Source organism: Pelophylax lessonae (assembly GCF_965119305.1).
Source record: "Pelophylax lessonae genome assembly, chromosome: 2".
Classification (NCBI taxonomy): domain Eukaryota; kingdom Metazoa; phylum Chordata; class Amphibia; order Anura; family Ranidae; genus Pelophylax; species Pelophylax lessonae.
In genome coordinates this window covers 326,725,262-326,749,793 of record NC_138769.1, presented here as the reverse complement: position 1 = coordinate 326,749,793, position 24,532 = coordinate 326,725,262, and the positions used below count along the sequence as shown (strand labels likewise).

The 24,532-nt window shown below is 45.7% G+C and overlaps 1 protein-coding gene across 1 annotated transcript in view; it reads left to right on the top strand.

The window, feature by feature from the left end:
* The window catches only part of ZCCHC17 (zinc finger CCHC-type containing 17), a 44,074-nt gene that overhangs the window by 2,688 nt on the left and 16,854 nt on the right, over window positions 1-24,532 (top strand). Inside the window, exons 2-5 of the mRNA XM_082244375.1 lie at window positions 4,233-4,290; window positions 10,358-10,458; window positions 22,598-22,689; window positions 22,769-22,869. Coding sequence (XP_082100501.1) covers window positions 4,233-4,290; window positions 10,358-10,458; window positions 22,598-22,689; window positions 22,769-22,869 — 352 coding nt within the window. The remainder of the gene's footprint in view (window positions 1-4,232; window positions 4,291-10,357; window positions 10,459-22,597; window positions 22,690-22,768; window positions 22,870-24,532) is intronic.

The window sequence follows — 24,532 nt, the reverse complement described above, 5'->3', positions numbered from 1 at the left end:
CACTTGCATTACTACTCATATTGTTTATTTGTTAACGTGCCCCTGTAAAAAGCAGTACGTGGGACGCACTATTAGGTCCTTTAACCACTTTACTACCAGTCACGTAACCTCTACGTGATCAGACTTTGCGGGGTTATACCGGGATGATGCCTCTAGCTAGAGGCATCATCCCGGTACCGTTGTTTGAAGCCGACGGTCGGCTTTCCGTCGGTAACGATCGATGCGGCTCGGGAGCCGCTCGATCGTTACCCGGGGGGGCGGGAGGGGACGTCCCCCCCCTCCCGCCGCCTTCCGCGGCTTTGCTCGGGGCTACCGTCCCACCGGGAGCCCCGAGCACCCAGCCGGCACGTCCGCCGGCTGGATGGAGTCCCGATGAATGCCGGAAACGGCATCGATCGGGTCTCCGATGACGTAACCCGGAGGCGGCGTCCATGACGTCACGTCCGGGTTACTGTGCTGCAAAAGGCGGCAGATTTGAAAAACGGCTGTATGCAAAAATGCCGTTTTCGGCGTTTTGCATACAGGGAAGTGTAGTGGAGGGGTCTAGGGTCTTTTAGACCCTCGATCCCTCCATAAAGAGTACCTGTCACGACATATTGCTGTCACCAGGGATGTTTACATTGCTTGTGACAGCAATAAAAGTGATCAGATTTTTTTTTTTTAAAAACCTGTAATAAAGTTTAAAAAAAAAGAAAAAATAAATAGGAAAAAAAAAAAAAAAAAAAATTTAGCCGTCCCCGTCACCGTTAGCTCGCGCACAAAAAAAAACGTATACGCAAGTCGAGCCGCAAATGAAATCGCTGTTCAAACCACACATGTGAGGTATCGCCGCGATCGCCAGAGCGTGGGCAATAATTAAAAAAAAAAGAGCTACACTCTAACTCTAAACTGGTAACCGTTAAATAAATTTAAAGCGTCGCAGATTGAGATCTCTATTGACCGTAGTTTGTCGCCATCCCACGGGGGGGCGCAATTTTAAACCGTAACATGTTTGGTATCTATTTACTCGGCGTGACATCATCTTTCACAATATACAAAAGAAATGGGCTAACTTTACTGTTTAGTATTTTTTAAATGCAGTGAAATGTGATTTTTCAAATTTTTTCCAAAAAAATGGCGTTTTAAAGACCGCTGCGCAAATACCGCGTGACAAAAAATTTTGCAATGACCGACATTTTATTCTCCAGAGTCTTTGCTAAAAAAATATATATAATGTTTGGGGGTTCTAAGTAGTTTTCTAGGAAAAAATACTGGTTTTAACTTGTGAACAAAAAGTGTCCGAAATAGGGCTGGGGCTAAAGTGGTTAATGTGCGTGTTAATGAACATATTACGAGTATTCTCACAGGCAAGGATAAGCATACTGTAGGTAAACATTACCTTCTTTATCACCATAAAGATCCCACTGGCACTTTATTTCAGGTCATAGACCAGTATGTACCTCCCTGGAGGGGTGGCTCAAAAGTTTGTGGTGTCTCTAGGAGAGAGACATACTGGATCTATACTTTGAAGTCCTACCATCCTTTTGGGTTGAATATAGAGTGGGATATAAACGCCTTTATAAACACAGCTTAGCGTATTAAATATCCCACTAACACCTGCCTTTCTGGCTATCATTAGCCTTTTACGTTCCCTTTATCCTTATTCGTTCTTTTATGTGCTTTTATCATTTTTATTTACGATATTTTTTATAAAAATATTTTTATTACATTTGTCATTTGGCTGTATACATCATGTAGTTATTTAATAAAAATATAATTTTTTTGTTATAGATATCCTGTATTAAGGGTCACCTAATATGGAGATAGACTATGGACTGTGTATAGACAAAATTTGTTATTATGTCCCTTCAACTGTGGACAATTGACATTTCTGTTTTTTCCAAATATTGGTTTCTCATTTTTTAAATGAGCCCACTATGATGATATACTATGGTTTTAGATAACTAAACCGTTTTTTTCCCCTCCTTTTCTACTCTTTTGTTGGCGCTGTTTAATTATAACGTCATCATTTTATTTTTATTTTTATTTTCCTCTTTTTTTGTTCTCTTATTGGCGTTATTCACTATTTGCTGAATCGGCCAATCTGAGTTGTCTCCATTTCTGGTTTGTTGACCTGGTGCATTGATATGCCCTAACTTCCGGTAAAGCGGTCCGCCTTGCCTTGCTGACATCACTTCCGCCCAATCCCGGATGTGATGTCGGCATATCCGGTTTTACATTTCAGATGGAGGCTTGGGGTTGATGATGGTTAAATGCCGTCCCCCCTCGATGTTTTGACGCTGACATCACTTCCGCCCAGTCCCGGATGTGATGTCAGCATATCCTGTCTTACAATCCAGAAAGAGGCTTGGGGTGTACGATGGCTAATGCCATCCCCTCCAGGCATTTCATCACTTCCTGTTAAATATTTATTTTCCCCTTATGATTTAATAGGCTCAATTTTTGGCGCTATACCATAGTGAGGCTTGGAACGCACGCCGGTTTTACTTCCGGTTTCCATGCAGTCCACTGCCTACTTCCTACAGGTGTACCCAATTAATTTTACCTCTATATATATATATATATATATATGAACACTGGCTACCTGCTGACTTTATCTTTTGAAAAAGGCATTTATGCCGAAACATGTAAAGAGGACTTGGTCAGCCCAGCTGTTTTACATCTTATATGCCTGTCTTTCACGGATGTCTGTAAGTGTATCAGCTTTATTGATATTAAATTGATTTTAGCAATATTACGCTATATGTCCCTCCATTTTTTTCGGTTTTACCACCCACCATGTGGAAGGGGAATTTCTGAATTATTTCATCTACCGGAGATTTGCATGGTTGCCGTTGGAATCGGTGAAAAATCTGTGGGGATACTCCATCATTCTTAAGCCTGTTTGACTCCTACACTATAAGGTGTTTTGGGGTCCCATCCATCTGGTGAGCGCAATATATTTCTACCTTCACTGGTGACGGGATTTGCTGCACTTATATATGATTTGCACCATTTATATATTGGACTTTTTCTCACCATCCATTGTTTGTTACTTGTGGAATGCTTCCTGCGATTGCACAATTTATTTTGTTGGAAAATTTTTTCTTCTAGCGCTGCACATATTTTTGTATTTGTATTGATTTATCACTCTCCTTAGTTCAGTGATTGATGTCAGCTGCTTACATTTTTTAAGTTAGCGCAATAATCTCTATTTTATTCTATAATATATACATTTATTATTATTATTATTTTTTTTTTTTATTTTATTTTATGTACAAATAACATTTATTACAGAAAAATAAAGCAGCAGCTCTCACATGCTCCAATATATGAGCTAGTTCAAACACTGTTGCTGGGTCACTGATAATGGCACATCAAGCCCGTTTAAATAGCAACAAATGTTCCCCAGCAGCACACGCCAACCAAACCGTCCCTGTAACATTTTTCACCCATGTAAGGCTTAATTATAGAGGCCTCTATGATTAAGTCCTATACAGGGGACACCATGTTAGAGGGGCTTTCCTTATAGGTGAAGAGCCAGCTGAAGCCATTTTGTGATCGTTTGTTTTGTGATTTACTATATTGGTGTGTGGTCCACTTGTATTAACTAATACAGGCTACACATATCGCACTATAGGGGACATTTTCCAAAACTGGTGCACACTGAATCTGTTGCATCTGTGCATAGTAATCAGTCAGCATCTTAGTTTTATTGTTAAAGCTTAATTGAACAAGCTGAAGTAAGAAGCTGGTTGGTTCTTGTGCACCGTGGCACCAGATTCTGTGTACACAATTTTTAGTAAATGCCCCCCCCCCCCTATGGGTTTTATGATGAGAGCGCAAGTATTTGACACCCTGGGGTTGATTTACTAAAACTGGGGACTGCAAAATCTGGTGCAGCTCTGCATATAAACCAATGAGCTTCCAGATATTTTTTTTTTTTTTCGTCAAAGCTTAATTGAAGAAGCTGAAGTTAGAAACTGGCTACTATACACAGCTGCACCAAGTTTTGTACTCCCCAGTTTTAGTAAATCAACCCCTCCTACCTTTTGCTTGTAACATTGACAATAGCTGATGGCAGTGGGATAGAATGATATGCACTACTGTCCTAAATGCATAAATGGGGAAAATGGAAATCTGAAACTTCAGCTGATGGCTGCATTTAAAAAATACAAATTTCTTTGTATGCAATATTTCATAATTATTGTATGCAAATGATTTTAATATAGTTGCTAATCTCTTCTCTGTAGGTTGCAAATGTCACAGATTATGGAGCATTTATTAAAATTCCAGGTAGCACAAAGCAAGGTGAGTCACACTGCTGAAAATACCTTTCTCTTACGTCCTCCGACAGTCGCCGCCTCTTCATATTCGTCAATAATGGGGTTATTGACCTTTGCTCTGTAGGAGTAGCTAGGCAACAGAATATATTAATATCAAAGCTTTTAGCATATCCCACCCCCAGGGGGTGGTCCCCTCAGTCAATACCTCCCTGCTTCCTGCATTTCCAACTCAGTTTCTAATGCCTAGCTCAGGAGTAGGTTGGGCTGTTCCTGTGCTGGGGCTCTTAGTCTCAGCTTCTTTTCTCTTTTTGATTTTATTTGGAGTTTTTTCTCTTTCTTTTACTTAGCTGTTTATTTTCAGCGTTAGTTAGCTTCTTCTGATGAAGATGATCGTGCGGAGCTGGGTCTCAGTCTGGCCACCCTGGATCCCAGGGCTCAGGGCCAGGGGCTTCCCAGCCTGCCATCGAGCGTTCAGCCTAGGTTTTGCCCTGGCACATTGAACGACCCATCCCTATTCGCTGCAGGGATGCTATCGGTGAGGTGGCTACCTCACTGGACGCCATTGCAGTTTCGCACCGCAGTTCCGCTGCGTCATGCTTGCGACACTCCCTGTCCTCAGTGCAGCGGTTTGGTCGCTGGAGCAGGCTCCCCACGCCATCCGGACTGGTAAGTGTAACTCTATTTGGGGACCTGTCTCTTTGGGTGTCAGTCTGGGACTGTGTGACCCTGCATGTCTGTGTGGCTGCTGTGCTCCCTGTCAGTTCCTGTGTGGACTTGCTGCCTGTGTGTGGGCTGTGAAGGGGGGGCTCTCCCGCTCTGCTGGATGTAAGCGTGAAGCAGTCAGATTTGAGGCATGCTGTGCGGCAATCGCTGCGGCGACCCGCCATTTTTTTGAGGCAAATCATGCTAGCCGGTCCTGTGTGGTAATGCACGGCTTTTTGGCGCCAAATGCCGCCATTTTGGCGGCGATCGATCAGGCCACATGTCGGCGCCATGTTCTATTTGCCCAAGGAATCCTCAGCCGGGTGGCCATGTTTGTGTAGCCTTGCATAGGCTTCATAGGGGCGGTCAGTCTTGCATCACTTCCTTTTGCTCTGGGACAGCGATCGGTGCAGCAGCCTGTGTGATCTCTCCAGGTTTTTATCTTCCCTTTTTTCCTGTATTCCTTGCCCAATTTCTTGTCCCTGTGGGGGTCGGTGTATTCAGTGGGTGCGGTGGGCTACGCTCGCTGCGATCTTAAAGGGGCAGTACCCTTTTCTTCCTTATATTGCTGGGGCATGAATTCTCAGGAATGCAAGTTTCCTCCCACCTTGGTGGGGGGGCCAAGGGGCTGCTGCTTCCCCCGAGAGGGGTGATCTGGCCACTATTGTGGCAAACTTAGCTGCTCAAGTGCAGATGCTGGTGGCTGATCGATCCACGAAACAGCCCAGGGTGTCTATTTCGTCTGATTCGGAGGGCGATGGGGCTGCTATGGCTGGAGTGCCCTTCTCAGGGTCTCACTCATCCCTAGACCTTGTGGGGTCTGACGGGGAGGCTGAGGTGGAAGGGGTTGATAATTCTCCCCCTGGCTCGTCTGAAGAGCTTGCACTCATGGATGAGTTAGTTGCTTCTATCAAGCAAACGCTGCATTTGCAGGATGAACCATGTCCTCCTGCTTTGATGTCCTCTTATGGGACGCAAAGGAAACGCAAAACATCGCAGGTTTTTCCTTGCTCTACGGAATTTCAGCGCGCTGTTGATGAGCAATGGCGCAATTTAAAAAAGCCTTTTGCTGTGCCAAGTAGGTTCAAGCTGCGTTATCCCTTTACACCAGCTACTGATGAGCGTTGGTGTGTGCCGCCTCAGGTGGATCACGCGGTGGCGATTTTGAATAAATCAACTGCGATCCCTGCTGAGGATACCCCGGTGTTCCGGGACCCGACGGACAGGAGATTGGAATCTCTGGCCCGTCATGCCTATACGGTTGCTGGCTCTATGCTGAAGCCTATTTTTGCTTCCATTATGGCAGCCCAGGCTATTGCGGATTTGACGCAGGTGCTCAGGCGCACTCTGGTGGCTGACTCTGCCCCGCCGACAACTTTGGCTATGGTGGATCAGATTCATCAGGGTGTCATGTATTTGTGTGATGCGGACTTAGATTTGGTCCCTTTGGCTGCGCGTCTTTCTAGTGTGGCGGTCTTGAACCGTCGCCTGATATGGCTGAAATGTTGGTCGGTTGACCAGTCTTCCCGCAAGACTTTGGCTAATTTGCCCTACGCGGGATCTTGCCTTTTTGGCGAATCTTTGGATACTCTGATAAAGGGTATTTCTGGGGGTAAGAGTACTCTCTTGCCCCAATCTCACAAGAATAAGTTTGTTCGTGGTAAGAAGGATGCCTCGTTTAGGCCCTCTCAGGGGTCCTTTCGTGCCTTTCGGTCGCACTATAAGGGCAAGCCCTTCAAGGGCCAAGGCTCCCAGAAGAAGCCGTGGACGGGTAAGCAGAAGTCCGGCCAGTCCGGATCCGCTGCCCATAACAACGCGGCCTGAAGGGACGCCCTCACCCGGTTCTGGGGTGGGGGGACGTTTGCTCGGTTTTCTTCAACCCTGGCTGGACCGCATTCGGGACAGATGGGTTCAGGAAATCGTTCGATCTGGATACAAGATCGAGTTTCTCTCTCGGCCGGCGGGCAGATTTTTCCCTTCAAACCTTCAGCTGACTCCGGTGCGCTTGCAGGATCTGCACCTGGCGGTGCGGGACCTGTGGGCCCAGGGAGTGGTGGTTCCGGTGCCTCATCGGGACAGATCTCGGGGGTTCTATTCCAATCTGTTCACTGTGCCCAGAAAGGAGGGCAAGGTACGTCCGATTCTGGACTTAAAAGCTCTGAACCGCTTTGTGCGGGTTCGCAAGTTCCGCATGGAATCCCTGCGCTCGGTGGTGGCTGCCCTGGTTCCGGGGGAATTCATGGCCTCCATCGACTTGAAGGATGCATACCTTCACATCCCCATTTTCGAGGGTCACCAGAGGTACCTTCGATTTGCCATTGCGGAGGATCATTATCAGTTCGTGGCGTTGCCCTTTGGTCTCGCTTCGGCTCCGCGGGTTTTCACCAAGGTGCTTGCACCGGTTCTGGCCTTATTGAGGGCCCAGGGCATTTCTGTCCTGGGGTATCTGGACGATATCCTGATTCGGTCCGCGACCAGTCAGGGCCTGGTGAACGACCTGTCCATCACGATGCAGACTCTGCAGGAATTCGGTTGGACGATAAATTTCCCAAAGTCAACGTTGTGTCCGTCGGGTCGTCTTCCCTACCTGGGGATGATTCTGGACTCTGTTCAAGCGAAGGTCTTCCTGCCGGAAGACAAGCTTCGGACGCTTCAGTGCGAAGTCAGGTCCCTCAGGGACAATCAGTGCTCGTCCCTCCGGACGTGTATGAGGTGTCTGGGTTTGATGGTTTCGGCCTTCGAGGCGATTCCCTTCGCCCAGTTTCACACAAGGGAGCTTCAGGCGGAGGTCCTGGCCAAGTGGGACGGGCGTCCACAATCTCTGGATCTGCGGCTGTCGTTGAGCCGTCTCACCCGCAGGAGTCTTTTGTGGTGGCTCCAGTCCCCGGCGGTGTCGGGGGGCAAGTCCTTTCGTCCTTTGTCATGGACGGTGATCACCACGGATGCCAGCCTGTCGGGCTGGGGTGGTGTTCTGGGCGTTCTGTCCGCCCAGGGAACTTGGTCGGAGGAGGAATCCTCCCTTCCGATCAACATTCTGGAATTGCGAGCGATAAATCTGTCTTTTGCGTTGGACGGACAGGCTTCAGGGCTGTCCGGTTCGGGTACAGACGGACAATGCCACAGCGGTGGCCTACATCAACCACCAAGGGGGCACCAGGAGTGCCCGAGCGGCTCGGGAAGTAGCCGACATTCTGTCTTGGGCCGAGACGCACGTCCCGGCGATATCGGCAGTTCACATTCCAGGGGTGGAAAACTGGCAGGCGGATTATCTGAGCCGCCAGACCCTGGACCAGGGAGAGTGGTCACTTCACCCGGATGTCTTCCGATGTTGTGCGCGAAGTGGGGGGTCCCCAGATGTGGACCTGTTCGCGTCTCGTCTAAACAACAAGGTGGAAAGGTTCGTGGCAAGGACGCGCGATCCTCGGGCAGACGCCTCAGACGCGTTAGTGGCGCCCTGGCATCAGTATCGCCTGATGTATGCCTTTCCACCGATTCAACTGCTGTCCAGGCTCCTTCGCAGGTTGGCCTCGGAACCGCACACGGTGATTCTGGTGGCACCGGACTGGCCTCGCAGGTCTTGGTACGCAGACCTCGTGAATCTGGCGGTCGACGCTCCGTGGCGTCTGCCACTTCGAGAGGATCTCCTGTCTCAAGGACCGATATTCCATCCTGCTTTACAGTCGCTGGCTTTAACGGCCTGGCTGTTGAAAGCCAGGTCCTGAAGGGTAGGGGTCTCTCCCCTGAGGTCATTCCCACTTTGATCAAGGCTAGGAAGGCCTCTTCGGGGAAGATTAACTACCGTACTTGGAAGGCTTACTTTGCCTGGTGTGAGTCCAGGGGGTATTCCCCTCGCTCGTACTCGGTATCGAGAGTGTTGGCTTTCCTTCAAACGGGCGTGGACCAGCGTTTGGCGTTGTCCACGATTAAGGGTCAGATTTCTGCACTGGCCGTTCTCTTTCAACGCCCTGTGGCGTCTAACTCTTTTGTTAGCACCTTTGTTCAAGGGGTGCGACATTTGGTCCCTCCTAGGAGGGAGCCTTTGCCTCCATGGGATTTGAACCTGGTTCTGTCCGTGTTGCAACATGCTCCTTTTGAAAAGATCAGGGAGATCTCGTTGTCTCTGTTGTCCAAGAAGGTTGCCTTCTTGGTGGCGATCACTTCGGCTCGCAGGGTGTCGGAGCTGGCGGCCTTGTCCTGCAAATCTCCGTATTTGGTGATTCACTTGGATAAGGTGGTCTTGCGACCTAACCCGTCTTTTCTTCCGAAGAGGATCTCGGAATTTCACCTTAATGAGGATATTGTTCTGCCTTCGCTTTACGCGAAGCCTAAGCATCCGAAGGAGGTGGCTTTGCATTCCTTGGATGTTAGGGCGATCAGGGTTTACCTGTCCTCGACTGAATCCTTTCGCAAGTCGGATTCTCTTTGTCCTTCCTGAGGGACCTCGGAAGGGCATGGCGGCGTCGGCTGCGACCATCGCCAAATGGATCAGACAGATGATTGTGCAAGCCTATGCTTTGAGGGGGAAGGTTCCTCCTTTTCCTGTGAAGGCGCACTCTACCAGGTCTCTGAGTACGTCTTGGGCTTATCGTCATCAGGCTTCTGTGGCCCAGGTGTGTAAGGCGGCGACTTGGTCGTCCGCTCACACCTTCTCGAAATTTTACAAAGTGGATGTTCAGGCATCGGCAGATGCTTCCTTTGGCCGTAAAGTTCTTAGTGCGGCGGTGCCTTAGGGTCCCTTGTTTGGGCCCTTGGCTGTTGGGGTGTTTTTACCACTAGGTTACTTGTTCTTTCCTGGGTTGTTGCTCCTGTTGAGCACGTTTTCCTGTTGCCCAGTTGGTTCTCTTACTTTTGGTAAGGTTCCTTTCTCTGATGTGGGTACTGCGTTGCTTTGGGCGCGGCTGCTTTTTTCCCACCCCTCATGTCTACACTGCTATGGGACGTCCCCATTAGTGACGAATATGAAGAGGCGCCGACTGTCGGAGGACGTAAGAGAAAACGGAATTTTTGTAAAATCTTACCTGTAAAATTCCTTTCTCTGAGTCCTCCGACAGTCGCCGCCCCCGCCCCTCTTTTGGGGTTTGTTTATGTACTCTACTGCTATGCTACTGAAACTGAGTTGGAAATGCAGGAAGCAGGGAGGTATTGACTGAGGGGACCACCCCCTGTAGGTGGGATATGCTAAAAGCTTTGATATTAATATATTCTGTTACCTAGCTACTCCTACGGAGCAAAGGTCAATAACCCCATTAGTGACGAATATGAAGAGGCGGCGACTGTCGGAGGACGTAAGAGAAAGGAATTTTACAGGTAAGATTTTACAAAAATTCCGTTTTAAGCATACCTTTGTACAAATAAATGAATAAATTACCCTCTTCTTGCTCACTTACCAGGTCTTGTCCACAGAACACACATGTCGTCTTCTCATGTTGACCGTCCTTCAGAAGTAGTTGACGTTGGTGAGAAAGTGTGGGTGAAGGTTATTGGTAACGAGGTATTACATTTTATTTTATGCATGCTGTAACGCTCCTGCGTTTTATGTATGATGTGGATTTTCAGCTGCAGAAATATTCCACTTCAGTAGTCATGTAGAGAAACGCTGAGACACCAATCCCAACTCCCAATGACTCATCATGTGTGGATGATCTCAATTCAGCAAGTAAATACACACACTCAATAAGATGTTTCCTAGAGTGACTTATGTATATAGTAACACAGTGATGAAAGGCTGAAGAGATAGGTTGGGTAGAGATGGTAGATGACAGACACTTGAAAGGAAATGTTCTTGAAAGTAAGATAGTAGCAGATGGGATGCAGATAGGTTTAGCAATCATGTATGGTAGCAGATGACAGAGTAGCAGGTGGACATACAGGAGAGATCAACCCAGTGCAAGAACAGGTGGTAGTAGGCTCAAGAGCTAGCAATCTTAGATAATGCAGATGTAGTAATAGTCCTTAGTATGCAGAGCTAGATAGTGTAAGCTTTAGTATGAAGGTTATAGAGGTTTCCCCTGTGGGGTACTTATCACTAATAGCAATGTAGCAGAGGAGAGGTTCGGCAAGAGCGGATGATCCGGTAGCGGGATACAGGGATCAGCGCAGCGTGGTTCCGACAGCGAGGTATGCTTGCAAGCATGAGAGCTTCAAGACAGGTTAGCATCAAGGCACAAAGCAGTTTGAACGAACACATGTGAGTGAGAGCCGGCGATCTAAATAGCCATCCAGTCGGGCGCTCAGTGATAACAGCATCAGTCTTAAAGGTGTATGCGCACCTTACCAAAAGAGAATGGTGGGGCGCATACACTTATGAAAGAGTAATTAGGGTACCCAAAGGTACCAGAACATTACACATGCAAAGTTCAAGCTTATTACTTTTGGATTGGACCGATGCTTTTTTTTTTTTTTTTTTTTTTCTCCATTGTTTTGTCGGTTTATGCTGGGCCCTCTGGTCCGCCGCCTGCACTTTTTTGTACTTGGTAAATTCACCATCCCCATAACTACTAGCAAATGCACCACTTGTATATTTGTTTTGTTCTTTTGAGTTTCTTGTTTTTCACCTTTGCCACGGTGGGTTTTTTGGCCTGTCATCTGAGTTTTTTCATTCGGCTGTATGAAGCCAGCCTGACAGCTCTTATATTCCCTTCCCAGCTTAATAAAGTAGACGGGGCCCTGGAAACGTGTTCTTCCAGTCAATGCGCAAAGCTAGGGCTAGAATCATTGCGGTGTTTTTCCATCCAAGCGGGCTGTTCTGTCTATATCCCTGCAGCTGATCATCGGTCCTCCCTTACTGCTGTTCTCTATCCTCTGCCCTGGATGTTGGAGCTGTTATCCAAGTTCTTATATGTAAATGTGCTACACATTAAAATTGGTGATTTTAACTATTCTTTCCACTACTGAAAACAATTTGTCCTCCTACTGGCCACAGGCACTATGTCCTTTTTTCTATTCCCACTGATCAGTCTGACCACAGTCTGAAGGACAGTAAACTGGCTCTTTTTGTGTAATGACGTGTCGTTGATTCCCTTTGTGGCTATGAAGAAATAAAATCGCAGCAAATAGTACAGCGGGTTTCTTAAAAACATCTGGACTGCAGTGTTCAGATATAGCTAAACTCAGCATCTGGATGCAGCACCACTTTGTGCTATGGCTGCATACAAATTGGACAAAGTTGTGTGCAGCCAGAATCACCGCTCCCTGCCTGCTTCCAGGTCCAGGCAAAGCCCCAAATCAAATCTTAACTGCTCACATGAGCAGTTTCAATGTAAACAGCTGTGGCGCCAGCCATTGATTTGTACAGAGTACAAATCTGGGTGCGCCGGGGATTGCCACGGCTGTTCGCACACATGTATGCATGTTAGTTTCCTCACCAGTAAGAATCGCCAACAGCCACCTATGTAAGTGGGCTCATAGAAGATAAAATTCTGAACAAATTCCACAAGCTGTATCCTAAGTCTGAGGACTTTGCAATGTGGGATTCTCTACCAGAAGTGAACACATCGCTACAGAGACTTGCAAGTCATGTCACTGAGCCCATGGAGACTTCCATTTCCTTGAGAGATAGAAGAGTAGACCAACATTTTAAAGGAGATGTACTCAGTGCAGGTTAGGCCTACAGGATGGCTGTGGCACTTAATTCTGTGGCAAGAAATTTACGTACCCTGTATGTGATGACTAGTATAAGGTGTCATACTATGGGGTCGACTAGTAGGGATCGACCGATTATCATTGGGCCGATGTTCACTTTCTCAATATATCCGTATCGGCCCCGGAACTTGCCGATTATTATCAATATTGTGTTGTCATTGCGTATTTTGCGCCACGCGCCCCTGCGCACTGGGCCTAACCTTCTGCCTTCTTAGGCTGCCTCCCTCGCCTTGGACAGCCTCGTCTGGAGTCAGGACTAGTCTCTCAGGAATAACACAGCCATACACCCATTCACAGCAGCCCATGTGCCAGCCACAGGCCCTGTGCCAGCCACCTACCACCACAGGGTGCCAGCCACCCACCACCCCAGGGTGCCAGCCAGCCAGGACAAACAGAGTCACTAATGAGTCTTACATTCCACTTCATTGACAGCGGATGGACAAGAAGGCATTTGGTGTTGAATACAAAAGTGATGGAAGGATCTTACACTGGGGAGTACATTAGAGAAAGGTTTCTAGGCATCCTTGAAGACTGGGGAATCGTCAAAGACCGAGTGATGCTTGTGCTTTGAGACAGCAGAGCGAACATGTTGAAAGGAATGAGGCTTGCTGAAGTGTCAAACCTCAGTTGCATGGCACACACCCTTCAACTTGTGGTAAATGATGGTCTGTCAAACTAGAGAGCTTTACTTGATGTAATTGGAATGCTGAAGAGGTGCGCAGGCCATTTCCACCATTCAATCCTTGCCAAGCAGCAACTGAGATGCATTCAGGAAGACCTTGGCCTACCCAAAAACAACTTGATTAATGCTGTTCCAACACGATGGAACTCAACCCTTCACATGCTGCAAAGAATGCTGCAGCAGAAGCAAGCTCTCTACCATCTATTCAGGTGAATATGGAGGATATTCTTGTCCTAAAGCTGATCAGTGGGACATTGTAGCCAAAGTCATTGAGACCCTACTCCCTATAGAGGAAATGACACTAGAGGTGAGTCATTACGACTCTTCTCTTCTGTGTCATCTGTCATCCCATGTGTGAGAGTGCTGAAGATGCTTCTTTAAATGAATGAAGGACCCAACAAACGTGACACTAAAACATGTAGGCAGGTCATGAGGGACAGCCTCGCCAAACCTTTTGAGAAGCATGAAGAGAATAAAAATGTTGTGCTTGCATGTCTTTTGGATCCTCCGATACAAGAATCATGCTTTCTCTTCTGATGACGTATTGGCCAAGGCAAAACAATGGCTGACAGAAGATATTCAACAGGAGGTGCAGGAGGTTCCTGCCAAAAAGACAAGTCGGGAAGAGCAGGTTTCTAATCTGGAACAGCAGGATGCTGCAAAAAGAGAAGAATGTTCAAAAAAACAACGGACAGAAGAGAAACGTCATAGTGGTCGAATAGATGCCATGTTCAGTGTTTTATTGGGGCCTCATGCAGAAGATTCTTCTGAATCTGCAATAATGGCTCTGGATGATGAACTTCATCTCTATTTGAAGGAACCTGTAATTGACAAAAGAAGTGGTGATCCTCTTCAGTGGTGGAAAGAAAATAAGGCACGCTACAAAAGACTTGCTTCTCATTCTAGAAGATACCTTCCTGCTCCTCCTTCCTCGGTACCAAGTGAGAGTGTTTTTAGTGAAGTGGCAGCAATATATGAAAAAAAAACATTTTGAAGGGCTTTTGGGAAGCCTTTAGTTATTATTTTCCCAGCACTTTATTTTTCACAGTTGTCTACCGTTGTCTACTCTTCTAGGACTCGTTCGTTCACATGATGTGAAACTGATGTACCTGCAAGTGAAAGCTGTGCGGTTTTCCTATCAGTTTTCATGCAGGTAAGGTGTGAAGAACAAGCCTTTCATGTTAAAAATGTTGTTAAACATTAACATGTCAGTACCAGATTTGCGTCAAAAATTGTGTTTATTTTTCAAAACTTTAAATGTACAAAATATCGGCCAATACCGATACTTTGTGACCAAAATATCGGTATCAGCCCTGAAAAAACTATATTGGTCTATCTCTAGTGACTAGTGCATGGGGGTGACTAGTGCATGTTTTAGAAGATGCCAGAAGAGCGGGAGAGATTGAAGATGTGGGTTAGAGAGTGTAGGATAGTCAGAGGGTGACTATAGTATTTGAGAGGGAACTGGGTCCAGGAGATAGGTCATTAGGTGGGCCTTAGAAATAGGTTTAGCAACCTTGTCTATAGTAGCAGCAGGATTGAATAGGGGGAATGTTGATTGTACCTGTGGACATGGGATGTTAAGTGGGGGGGATTTTATCACAAATCAATCTTTATTTTTAAAGTGATTGGCAATCTCCTGGGCAGTGAATGTGTAGAGGCAGTGGAGGATGAAATGGAGAGTTAAAGGTAGAGACAAGTTGATGGGAACTGGATGAGAAGGTGTTAATGAGAGTGATAAAATAGGTCTGCTTGGCAGTGTGGAGGCAAGAATTGTCATTTTGCAGGGCAGATTTATATTGGTTGAAGTCTTTGTGAGACTTAGTCTTACGCCACAGATGCTCAAGAGCACGGCTCTGTTTTTTTTTTTTTTTTGTTTTTTTTTTTTTAATTTGAAAATAGAAGTTTATTGAAAACCGTTTCAACAGTACATCTTTCAAAAAAAAAAAAGGCAATGATCAACTTGTTACAGAAATAGTACAACCACAAGCGAAATGGTACATGCATGTGATACGACAGTACAGAAATGCACAGGTAACATGTCTGAAACAGCCAGCGCATAGCAGGCCTAAGTAGGGTAGAAGAAAGCACATTCCAGTAGTCAACAGGAGGGACTAATGAGGCAGATACATACAACGGTACAATGAGTGCAGGGACGTTGCAGTACGGCCACCGTGGCACATTATGTCAGAACATTAATCAGAGCAGGTAATCGCACTCTCCAGCCATCTGCCCCAAACGTTCTCATACTTTGTTGGGCAGCCCCTATGGCGGTATAGGAGTTTCTTGTACAAGATGGTGGAGTTCACGTCAGCTCTCCAAGCCTGTATAGTGGGGGCTTGCGTCTGCATCTACAACCTAGCTATACATTTTCGGGCACTGAATAGTGTCTCATGTAGGAATGTAGCAAGGAATTTATCTATGTCCGCGTCCAGGAATAGACCAAGAGGGCATATCTTTGGGTCCAGCTGAAGTGGTGAGCCCATATGATCGTGTAGGAATTTAATTATTTGCAGCCAAAAGGATTGGATTGGTGGGCACGACCATATCAAGTGCAGAAAGGTGTGTGTGTGCGTGTGGCATCCAGGGCAGTTTGAACTGTAATGTGAACAATATCGAGAGATTCGCACTGGGGTCAAGTAGGCTCTATGTATAATATAAAGCTGGGTCAGTCTGTCAGACCGTTTCGGGGAGGAAAGGTGAGGGCAGTGTACAACTACGTCCCAGTCTGTCTCATGCTTTGGGCCCAGATCTCATTCCCAGCACACCTTAACCCTTTCAGTCACAGCGCTGGTGGATTTGAGGCGCAATTCCAGGTAAGTGGCAGATATCAGCTTGGTCGGGTTGTCCCCTAGAATGATGTCAAGGACAGTCTGTCTAGACAGGTTAGGTGTGTGATCCAGGAATTGAGCTTGTAATGCATGTCTCAGTTGAATGTATCTGAAGAGCCTATAGGTTGGGACGGCTGTTTTTTAAGACTTCTGGTGTCATCTATTTGCCAGGGTTGTAGGGGTCTGGGGCCTGATTCTGTGTGTAGTGCGGGGGAAGCGAGCTCGTCCAGGGTGGAGGACAGGGATCTATTGTAGACATAAGTGGCTAGATTGGGGCAGGACAGGGTGAGATTTTGTTATAGAGGTGGTTAGTAGCAGAATAGGGGTTGAAGTGGCAAAGTTTCTACGAGTGACTGTTAGGCAGTTGGAGGGAGGGAAGACCGGGAGAGAGTAAAAGTAATAAGGTGGTGATCAGAGAGAGGAAAAGGATTGTTTGAAAGGTTGCACGGAGTGCATAGGTAGGAGAATTCAAGTCCAGGGTGTTGCCATCAGAGTGAGTAGAAGCCTGTACCCATTGCTTCAGGTCAAATGAGGAAGTTAGACTAAGAAGTTTAGAAGTAGCGGGAGTGAATTTATTAACAGGGATGTTGAAGTCGCAGAGAATGATTGTGGGAATTTCAGAAGAGTGAAAGTAGGGTAGCTAGGCAGAGAAGACATTGAGGAAAGTTGATACCAGTCCAGAGGGCTGGTAAAGCACAGCAATTCTTAAAGCGGTTGTAAACCTCTGATGGCAAAAACAATAATCCTGTAAGGCAATGCCATAATGTGTTAGTATGCATCGCATACTAGCACATTATGAGAAACCTACCTTCGAACCAAGCCCTCCAGCGCCTCGATGTCAGTGCTGAGACAGCTGACATCTTCACCTGGTCTTCCTTCACAGTTCGCGGCCTCTAGCTACATGACGTTGCTCCCGAGCATGCGCCCAGGAGCCACCGTTTCTGGCACGAGCTCTGAAAGTACAGCACTGTATGCCGGACCTTCGGAGCACATGCGCACATAATGTCATTGCATGCACAATGAAAATCTCCTAAATTGTACGAGATAGGAGATATTCACAGTACCTACAGGTAAGCCTTACTATAGGCTTGCCTGTAGGTACAAGTGGTGTAACAGAGTTTACAGCCACTTTAAGGATGTTGGAGAGAGACGTATACAGTGAGCTTCAACTGATGCGATAGACAGAGGGGGAGGAGGGTTAAGAACCCTGAAGGTGCTCTATGGAGATAGAATTCCTATTCCATCTCCATTGTGTCCACTAGGTCTAGGAGAGTGATTCCAGAGAAGGCCACCATTGGAGAGGGAAGCAGGAGAAGCAGTTTTGGATTCATGAAGAAAGGTTTCGGTGACCGCAAGTAGATTAAAAGAGTTGGTGACAAGAGGTCATGAAAAGAGTTTGTTGCAGAGCGGGCATTCCAGAGGGCATAGGGGAAGGCAAGGCTGGTTTTGGGAAGAAGACGAATTGAAACAAAATTGTGTGGTTTGCAGCTGTTGCCAGAGGGTACAGGGTGATAGGTGCATTGGGTACAATTAAATAAAGGCGGCCCAGGGTTTGGGGATATATCTAGAGATTTGGAGAAGCAGAAGGGTGAGGGAGGTATGAGCATGTGATTTATTAGGGGACATGCCTCAGCATCCTGGGGGTTTTATTAGCGTCCTGGGGGTTTTATTAGCATTTGGAATTAGGAGGAGGTGATGAGTGAATAAGGAGAGGACAGAAATGAGGGTGCTATATACAGATTGTGGGGTGGAGAAGAGGGGTGAAAAGGGAGTAGGAGAGAGGAAACTGTGAAAAGGAGAGGTAAAGGTTCATGTTACAGAGAGGGAGGAGAGCTGAATGGGGAAACGTGGTCATCTGCAATCTGGTGTTTTTTTAAATTCGATTTCCGTAGATATTCGCTTTGTGCAGTCGCTGAAGTGCAAGAGCGCCACATAAGGAACGCCACTTTATTGGAAGAACCCCCTGGCATGCGTCCCCCCGGCATGTGTCCTCCTAAAGGTGCTCTTATTTTATACTGTGGTGGGTGTGGATGGGATTTACCTGTTAATCAGAAGTTAATATCAGGCACATATCTATCACAGCAAACTTTTCACTCCACAGTCCAACTGCAAGAGGGCAGGGTTGTAAAGATTAAGATCAGGCCATAATTTGGGTAAGATTTAAAAACCAAATAAACCTCACCACAATGTGAACAGAGTAGTAGATGGCTATGAAACAGCAGTAATCTAGATGTAGGTTTGCCACAAAGACATTAAGAGCAGTCAATCTGTATTTAGTTTAAGGTGGATGTGAAACTGCAGTAATATACCGGAGATGCAGGTTTACCATTAAGACCTTGAGAGCAGTTTAGTCTGTATTCAGTTTAAAGTGGATGTGGAACAACAGCTTATAGTGGCATATGACTGTGGCTAAGATAGTGCTGTGTAGATATGGTGCGTCTTGTCAATTCTAGCCTCATGGCTCAATCAATAACTAAGCGGGCCTTGGGGACTGGTGGCCCTGGGAATTGGGCTTTGGACTCAGGTTCCAATCCTAGCCTGTGCTTGATTCCCTTTTTAATGGGGAAAAATTGTATAAGGTAATGCAAAAGGGTTACTGGTGTCAAATCAGGCTTGTGTCCTCCGATGTGAGAACTCTGTTTAGAGACACAGAAGCTAGAAGTCCAGAAAGTAGTTTTCTCAGAGGACGTTGAAGCTTTTTCTTACAAGGATCCAGCATGAAACCTAGGCAAACTTTAAAAGCGATAGAAATAACATTCAGAAATCTTGGCTGCCAGGGAGGGGGCAGTTTAACCCTAATAATGGGTTAAGAGGGTAAGGATCGCTTGATTATGGTTTTCTTCAGAAGTTGTTGATACTAAAACCACATACTTTGGCCCATAAGAGAAGTTTCTGCTGTTTGCCAGGGACCTGGCAAGCCTTTGAATCTCTTTTATTGCCTAATATATACAGTGGGTACGGAAAGTATTCAGATCCCCTTAAATTTTTCACTTTTTGTTATATTGCAGCCATTTGCTAAAATCATTTAAGTTCATTCTTCTTCCTCATGAATGTACACATAGCACCCCATACTGACAGAAAAACACAGAATTGTTGACATTGTTGCAGATTTATTAAAAAAGAAAAACTGAAATATCACATGGTCCTAAGTATTCAGACCCTTTGCTGTGACACTCATATATTTAACTCAGGTGCTTTCCATTTCTTCTGATCATCCTTGAGATGGTTCTACACCTTCATTTGAGTCCAGCTGTGTTTGATTATACTGATTGGACTTGATTAGGAAAGCCACACACCTGTCTATATAAGACCTTCCAGATCACAATGCATGTCAGAGCAAATGAGAATCATGAGGTCAAAGGAACTGCCTGAAGAGCTCAGAGACAGAATTGTGGCAAGGCACAGATCTGGCCAAGGTTACAAAAAGATTTCTGCTGCACTTAAGGTTCCTAAGAGCACAGTGGCCTCCATAATCCTCAAATGGAAGACGTTTGGGGCGACCAGAACCCTTCCTAGAGCTGGCCGTCCGGCCAAACTGAGCTATCGGGGAAGAAGAGCCTTGGTGAGAGAGGTAAAGAAGAACCCAAAGATCACTGTGGCTGAGCTCCAGAGATGCAGTCAGGAGATGGGAGAAAGTTGTAGAAAGTCAACCATCACTGCAGCCCTCCACCAGTCGGGGCTTTATGGCAGAGTGGCCCGACGGAAGCCTCTCCTCCGTGTAAAACACATGAAAGCCCGCATGGAGTTTGCTAAAAAAACACCTGAAGGACTCCAAGATGGCGAGAAATAAGATTCTCTGGTCTGATGAGACCAAAATTGAACTTTTTGGCCTTAATTCTAAGCGTTATGTGTGGAGAAAACCAGGCACTGCTCATCACCTGTCCAATACAGTCCCAACAGTGAAGCATGGTGGTGGCAGCATCATGCTGTGGGGGTGTTTTTCAACTGCAGGGACAGGACGACTGGTTGCAATCGAGGGAAAGATGAATGCGGCCAAGTACAGGGATATCCTGGACAAAAACCTTCTCCAGAGTGCTCTGGACCTCAGACTGGGCCGAAGGTTTACCTTCCAACTAGACAATGACCCTAAGCACACAGCTAAAATAACGAAGGAGTGGCTTCACAACAACTCCGTGACTGTTCTTGAATGGCCCAGCCAGAGCCCTGACTTAAACCCAATTGAGCATCTCTGGAGAGACCTAAAAATGGCTGTCCACCAACGTTTACCATCCAACCTGACACAACTGGAGAGGATCTGCAAGGAGGAATGGCAGAGGATCCCCAAATCCAGGTGTGAAAGACTTGTTGCATCTTTCCCAAAAAGACTCCTGGCTTTATTAGATCAAAAGGGGGCTTCTACTAAATACTGAGCAAAGGGTCTGAATACTTAGGACCATGTGATATTTCAGTTTTTCTTTTTTAATAAATCTGCAACAATGTCAACAATTCTGTGTTTTTCTGTCGGTATGGGGTGCTATGTGTACATTCATGAGGAAGAAGAATGAACTTAAATGATTTTAGCAAATGGCTGCAATATAACAGAGTGAAAAATTTAAGGGGGTCTAAATACTTTCCATACCCACTGTATATACTGCATTTTCTCCAGACAATTTTAAATGAAGGTCTTTTGTTATTTATTCTCTGAAGGTAAAGATGTATTCAGCCTTGATAGGACACTGATAGGCAAATTCTTTTTTTTCTTTTTGGAGGACCGAGTGTTCTTGAGGCTTTTGCCTTAATTTCTCGCCATCCTTTGTATGAGAGCTAGCGTCCATGCTCCCCACCATCCTGGCAGATGATGGAAAATAAATCAACCCCCATAGAGAATAAAAGAAATCAATTTACCTGCAGAGTACCGGCATTTTAGGGGGTGGAGAACTTTCTACTTCTACTGCTAGAGAAGTTTCTTCTATCAAAGGGGTGCGCGGCTTTATCTAGAGTCCTTTCCTCATAGCTGGTCAAGGATATGCAATAAGTGTATTCTTTAGCTGGGTTTTATCTGCCATCGAGTATTAGGGCTCATTATGTCAGAAGTATTGGAGCATTATGGGTGGCTTACATCAGAGTTTCAAACTAAGAGATGCTACAAGTTGGGCATTATCTAAAACTTTTGTGAGTAACTAACTACCTGGTGGTTGTGGCTGCTTCCTCTTTTTCCTCTTTTTCTCGTTTTCCTTTTGGAGCCTCTGTTATCTGAACCACGTATTCTTATCAAAAGTTGCTTTTGAGCAGCATTGTAGTGTCTTGATAAAGGGGGAAAATTTACTAAAACTGGAGCACCCAGAATCTGGTGCAGCTGTGCATGGTAGCCAGTCAGCTTCTAAATTCAGCTTGTTCAAATAAGTTTTGACAAAACCTGAAAGCTGATTGGTTTCTAAGCAGAGCTGCACTAGATAGATTTTTAACTCTCCCCCATAGTAATTATCCTATTTCTGTTGTGTTTTTTTTTTTTTTTTTTGCTGAGATGAAAATATGCCAGGAATGGAAAATGGTGGGAAATATTTGATGACCATTTCCATAATCCCACAGCGATGTGGACATTGTTACCTTTTTTATACCACAAAAAAAGCTTTACTAAATTGTGCAGTGTTATGATATAGTTTTTTAGTACCCTACAAAATCAACCAAGGACTGGTAAAACAATGACTCTTTTTCGTTTAACCTTTTTTTGTTAATCTTTTACAGAGATGCAAAAAAAAAAACACGATGAAGAGGTTTACATGAGCAACTGCATATACAATGAATGGCATATAAAAAAACTAGAAAACGTATAATTTCCAGGGAAATTGTGTGAAGTGTTCTTGCCGTGTGTGTGGCAGCAGTTAAGAAATTGTGAAAACTATCAGGACTATGGCTTAGCCGTGGACATTTTTTAGTGGCAACAGGGATAGCTGAACGTTTTGATATAAGATTTGTGTAGGTGGGCTTGAAAATAAGGGAGTAGTGGCAGTTTAGAAATCATCATGTCCTGATTTTTCAGCTCCCACTCTAGTTTTGAACATTCCGCCATTCATTCCTGTGGGACCAATTCCGCCACTGCGAAACGTTCCACAAAGTAATAGCGCACCAATCGGGAACAATTGGTATATTACTGTCTATGTAGTGTAAAAACTGTGGGAGGAGTTAGGGTGGTAAATATGGCTATAATAATAATAATATATATGAGAGAACAGTAGGTGGTCTTGCCATGCAAGAACACTTAAATAACATTGCATACGCATTACAAAAGAACCAGGGCAGTGTAAAAACAGATTATTTTTAAAGCAGTCAAGGTGACTTTCAACAAACAAACTTTCACTACCTGCGAATCAGTCACTCCCCTTAAAACACTTACATCAGGAAGATTCAGTGAATGTCAGAGGAACAGCTTTATAAATATGCCCTCAAATGTTTACAATAAACCTTTGGGTTAGAATTATTTGCATTATAATGGGAGTTGACAGCTGGATACTGATCTCACAAGATTCTTATTTCAGGTAAAAGATGGAAAGCAGAAAATCTCCCTATCCATGAAGGTTGTCCACCAGGGAACAGGAAAAGATATAGATCCAAACAATGTGGTGTTGGAGTAAGTGAATGGATTGTTCAACCAAAATGAAAATTGACTGAAATAGAAGGCATTTACTACATTCTTCTGTTTCTGTTAGGCAGGATGCACGAAAGAGGCGAGAGTTTAAGGACTACAGCAAGCAGAAGATAACACTGGAGGCTGTACTGAACACTGTGTGTAAAAAGTGTGGATGTAAAGGTTGGTTGTTCCAAACTCCCTTTATCTACTACTACAGCAATATGTACACTGCTCAAAAAAAAATGAAGAGTATAGCATTAAGTCAGTTAAACTCCTGGGATATTGATCTGATCAGTTAAGTAACGTATGGGGGGGGGGGGGGGGGGGTTGGTAATCAGTTTCAGCTGCTTTAGAGTTAATGGAATAAACAGGAGTACTAGATGGGCAACAACGAGACCACCTCCACAACAGGAACAGTTTTGCAGGTGGAGGCCACTAACCTTTTTTTTTTTTTCCCTACTGCTCTTTTCTGACTGTTTTTCACTAGCTCTTGACTAGGGTCAGTGTCCCTACTGGTAGCATGAGACAATACCAGGACCCTATAGAAGTTGCACAGGCAATCCAATTCCTCCAGGATGGGACATCAGTACGTGCCATTGCCAGAAGGTTTTCTGTGTCTGTCTCTCCTAGCACAGTCTACGTTTTGGTCCAACCGACGCTGCCAGGTTGCTCCTCAGTCTGTTCGGGAGCTCAGTGATGCCCTGGTCCAGATCTGGGAGCAAATAACCCAGGACACCATCTCTGTTGTCTCATTAGGAGCATGCCCCGACGTTGTCAGGCATACATACAAGCACATGGGGGCCATAAAAACTACTGAGTACCATTTTGAGTTACTGCAATGAAATTTCAGCAAAATGGATCAGCCTGCTGCACAGTTTTTTCACTTTGATTTTCAGGGTGTCTTTGCATTCACCCCTCTGTAGGTGGATAATTTTCATTTCCATCAAACAATGTGGCATCCTTTAGTTCCTAACACAATACGCAGTGCATATCATATAGCTATCCAGCATGATATTTTTCCCCATTGAGATCTGATGTGTTTTCAAAGTGTTCCTTTAATTTTTTTGAGTAGTGTATAACATTTTTCATACCAGATTCATCCATGTGGGTAAATGCATTCTTCAGCTTAACCGCTTGGCCAGCCATATCACTTAGATCAGTGGTTCTTAACCTTGTTGGAGGTACTGAACCCCACCAGTTTCATATATGCATTCACCGAACCCTTCTTCATTGGAAAAATAAAATATGTTTTTTTTCAAATTCAAAACATACTACTCACTACTGCACACTGCCCTATACCCTACTGACCTCTGTACGCTGCCCTACATCCTACTGACCTCTGTACGCTGCCCTACATCCTACTGACCTCTGTACGCTGCCCTACATCCTACTGACCTCTGTACGCTGCCCTACAGAGGTGTTGGGAGGGCATACCATGGGGTGTCAGGAGGGCACACACTGGGGGGGGGCATACAATGGGGTGTCAGGAGGGCACACAGTGGGGGGGAGGTGTTGGGAGGGCATACCATGGAGTATCAGGAGGGCACACACCAGGGGACATTTACAATGCTTTATAGCTAAATGAAAAGGACATGCATTGCCATTTGTCAGCTAACAGCACCTCTATGCTAAGCTGTAGTAACTCAGCAGACTTAGCATAGAGGTGCTTGTAAACGAATCCACCATGTACAGCTAGCTGAGCCTACCTCCAGGAATATTCACTCGACTCCCTCTGCTCCCTCTGCTCAGCTGCTCACACTTCCCTCCTCCAGGCGGGCACGATCTCCGTGCTCAGGTACATCCCCATTCCGCCCACTCAAGCAGCAAGCAGCCTGCAGGAGAT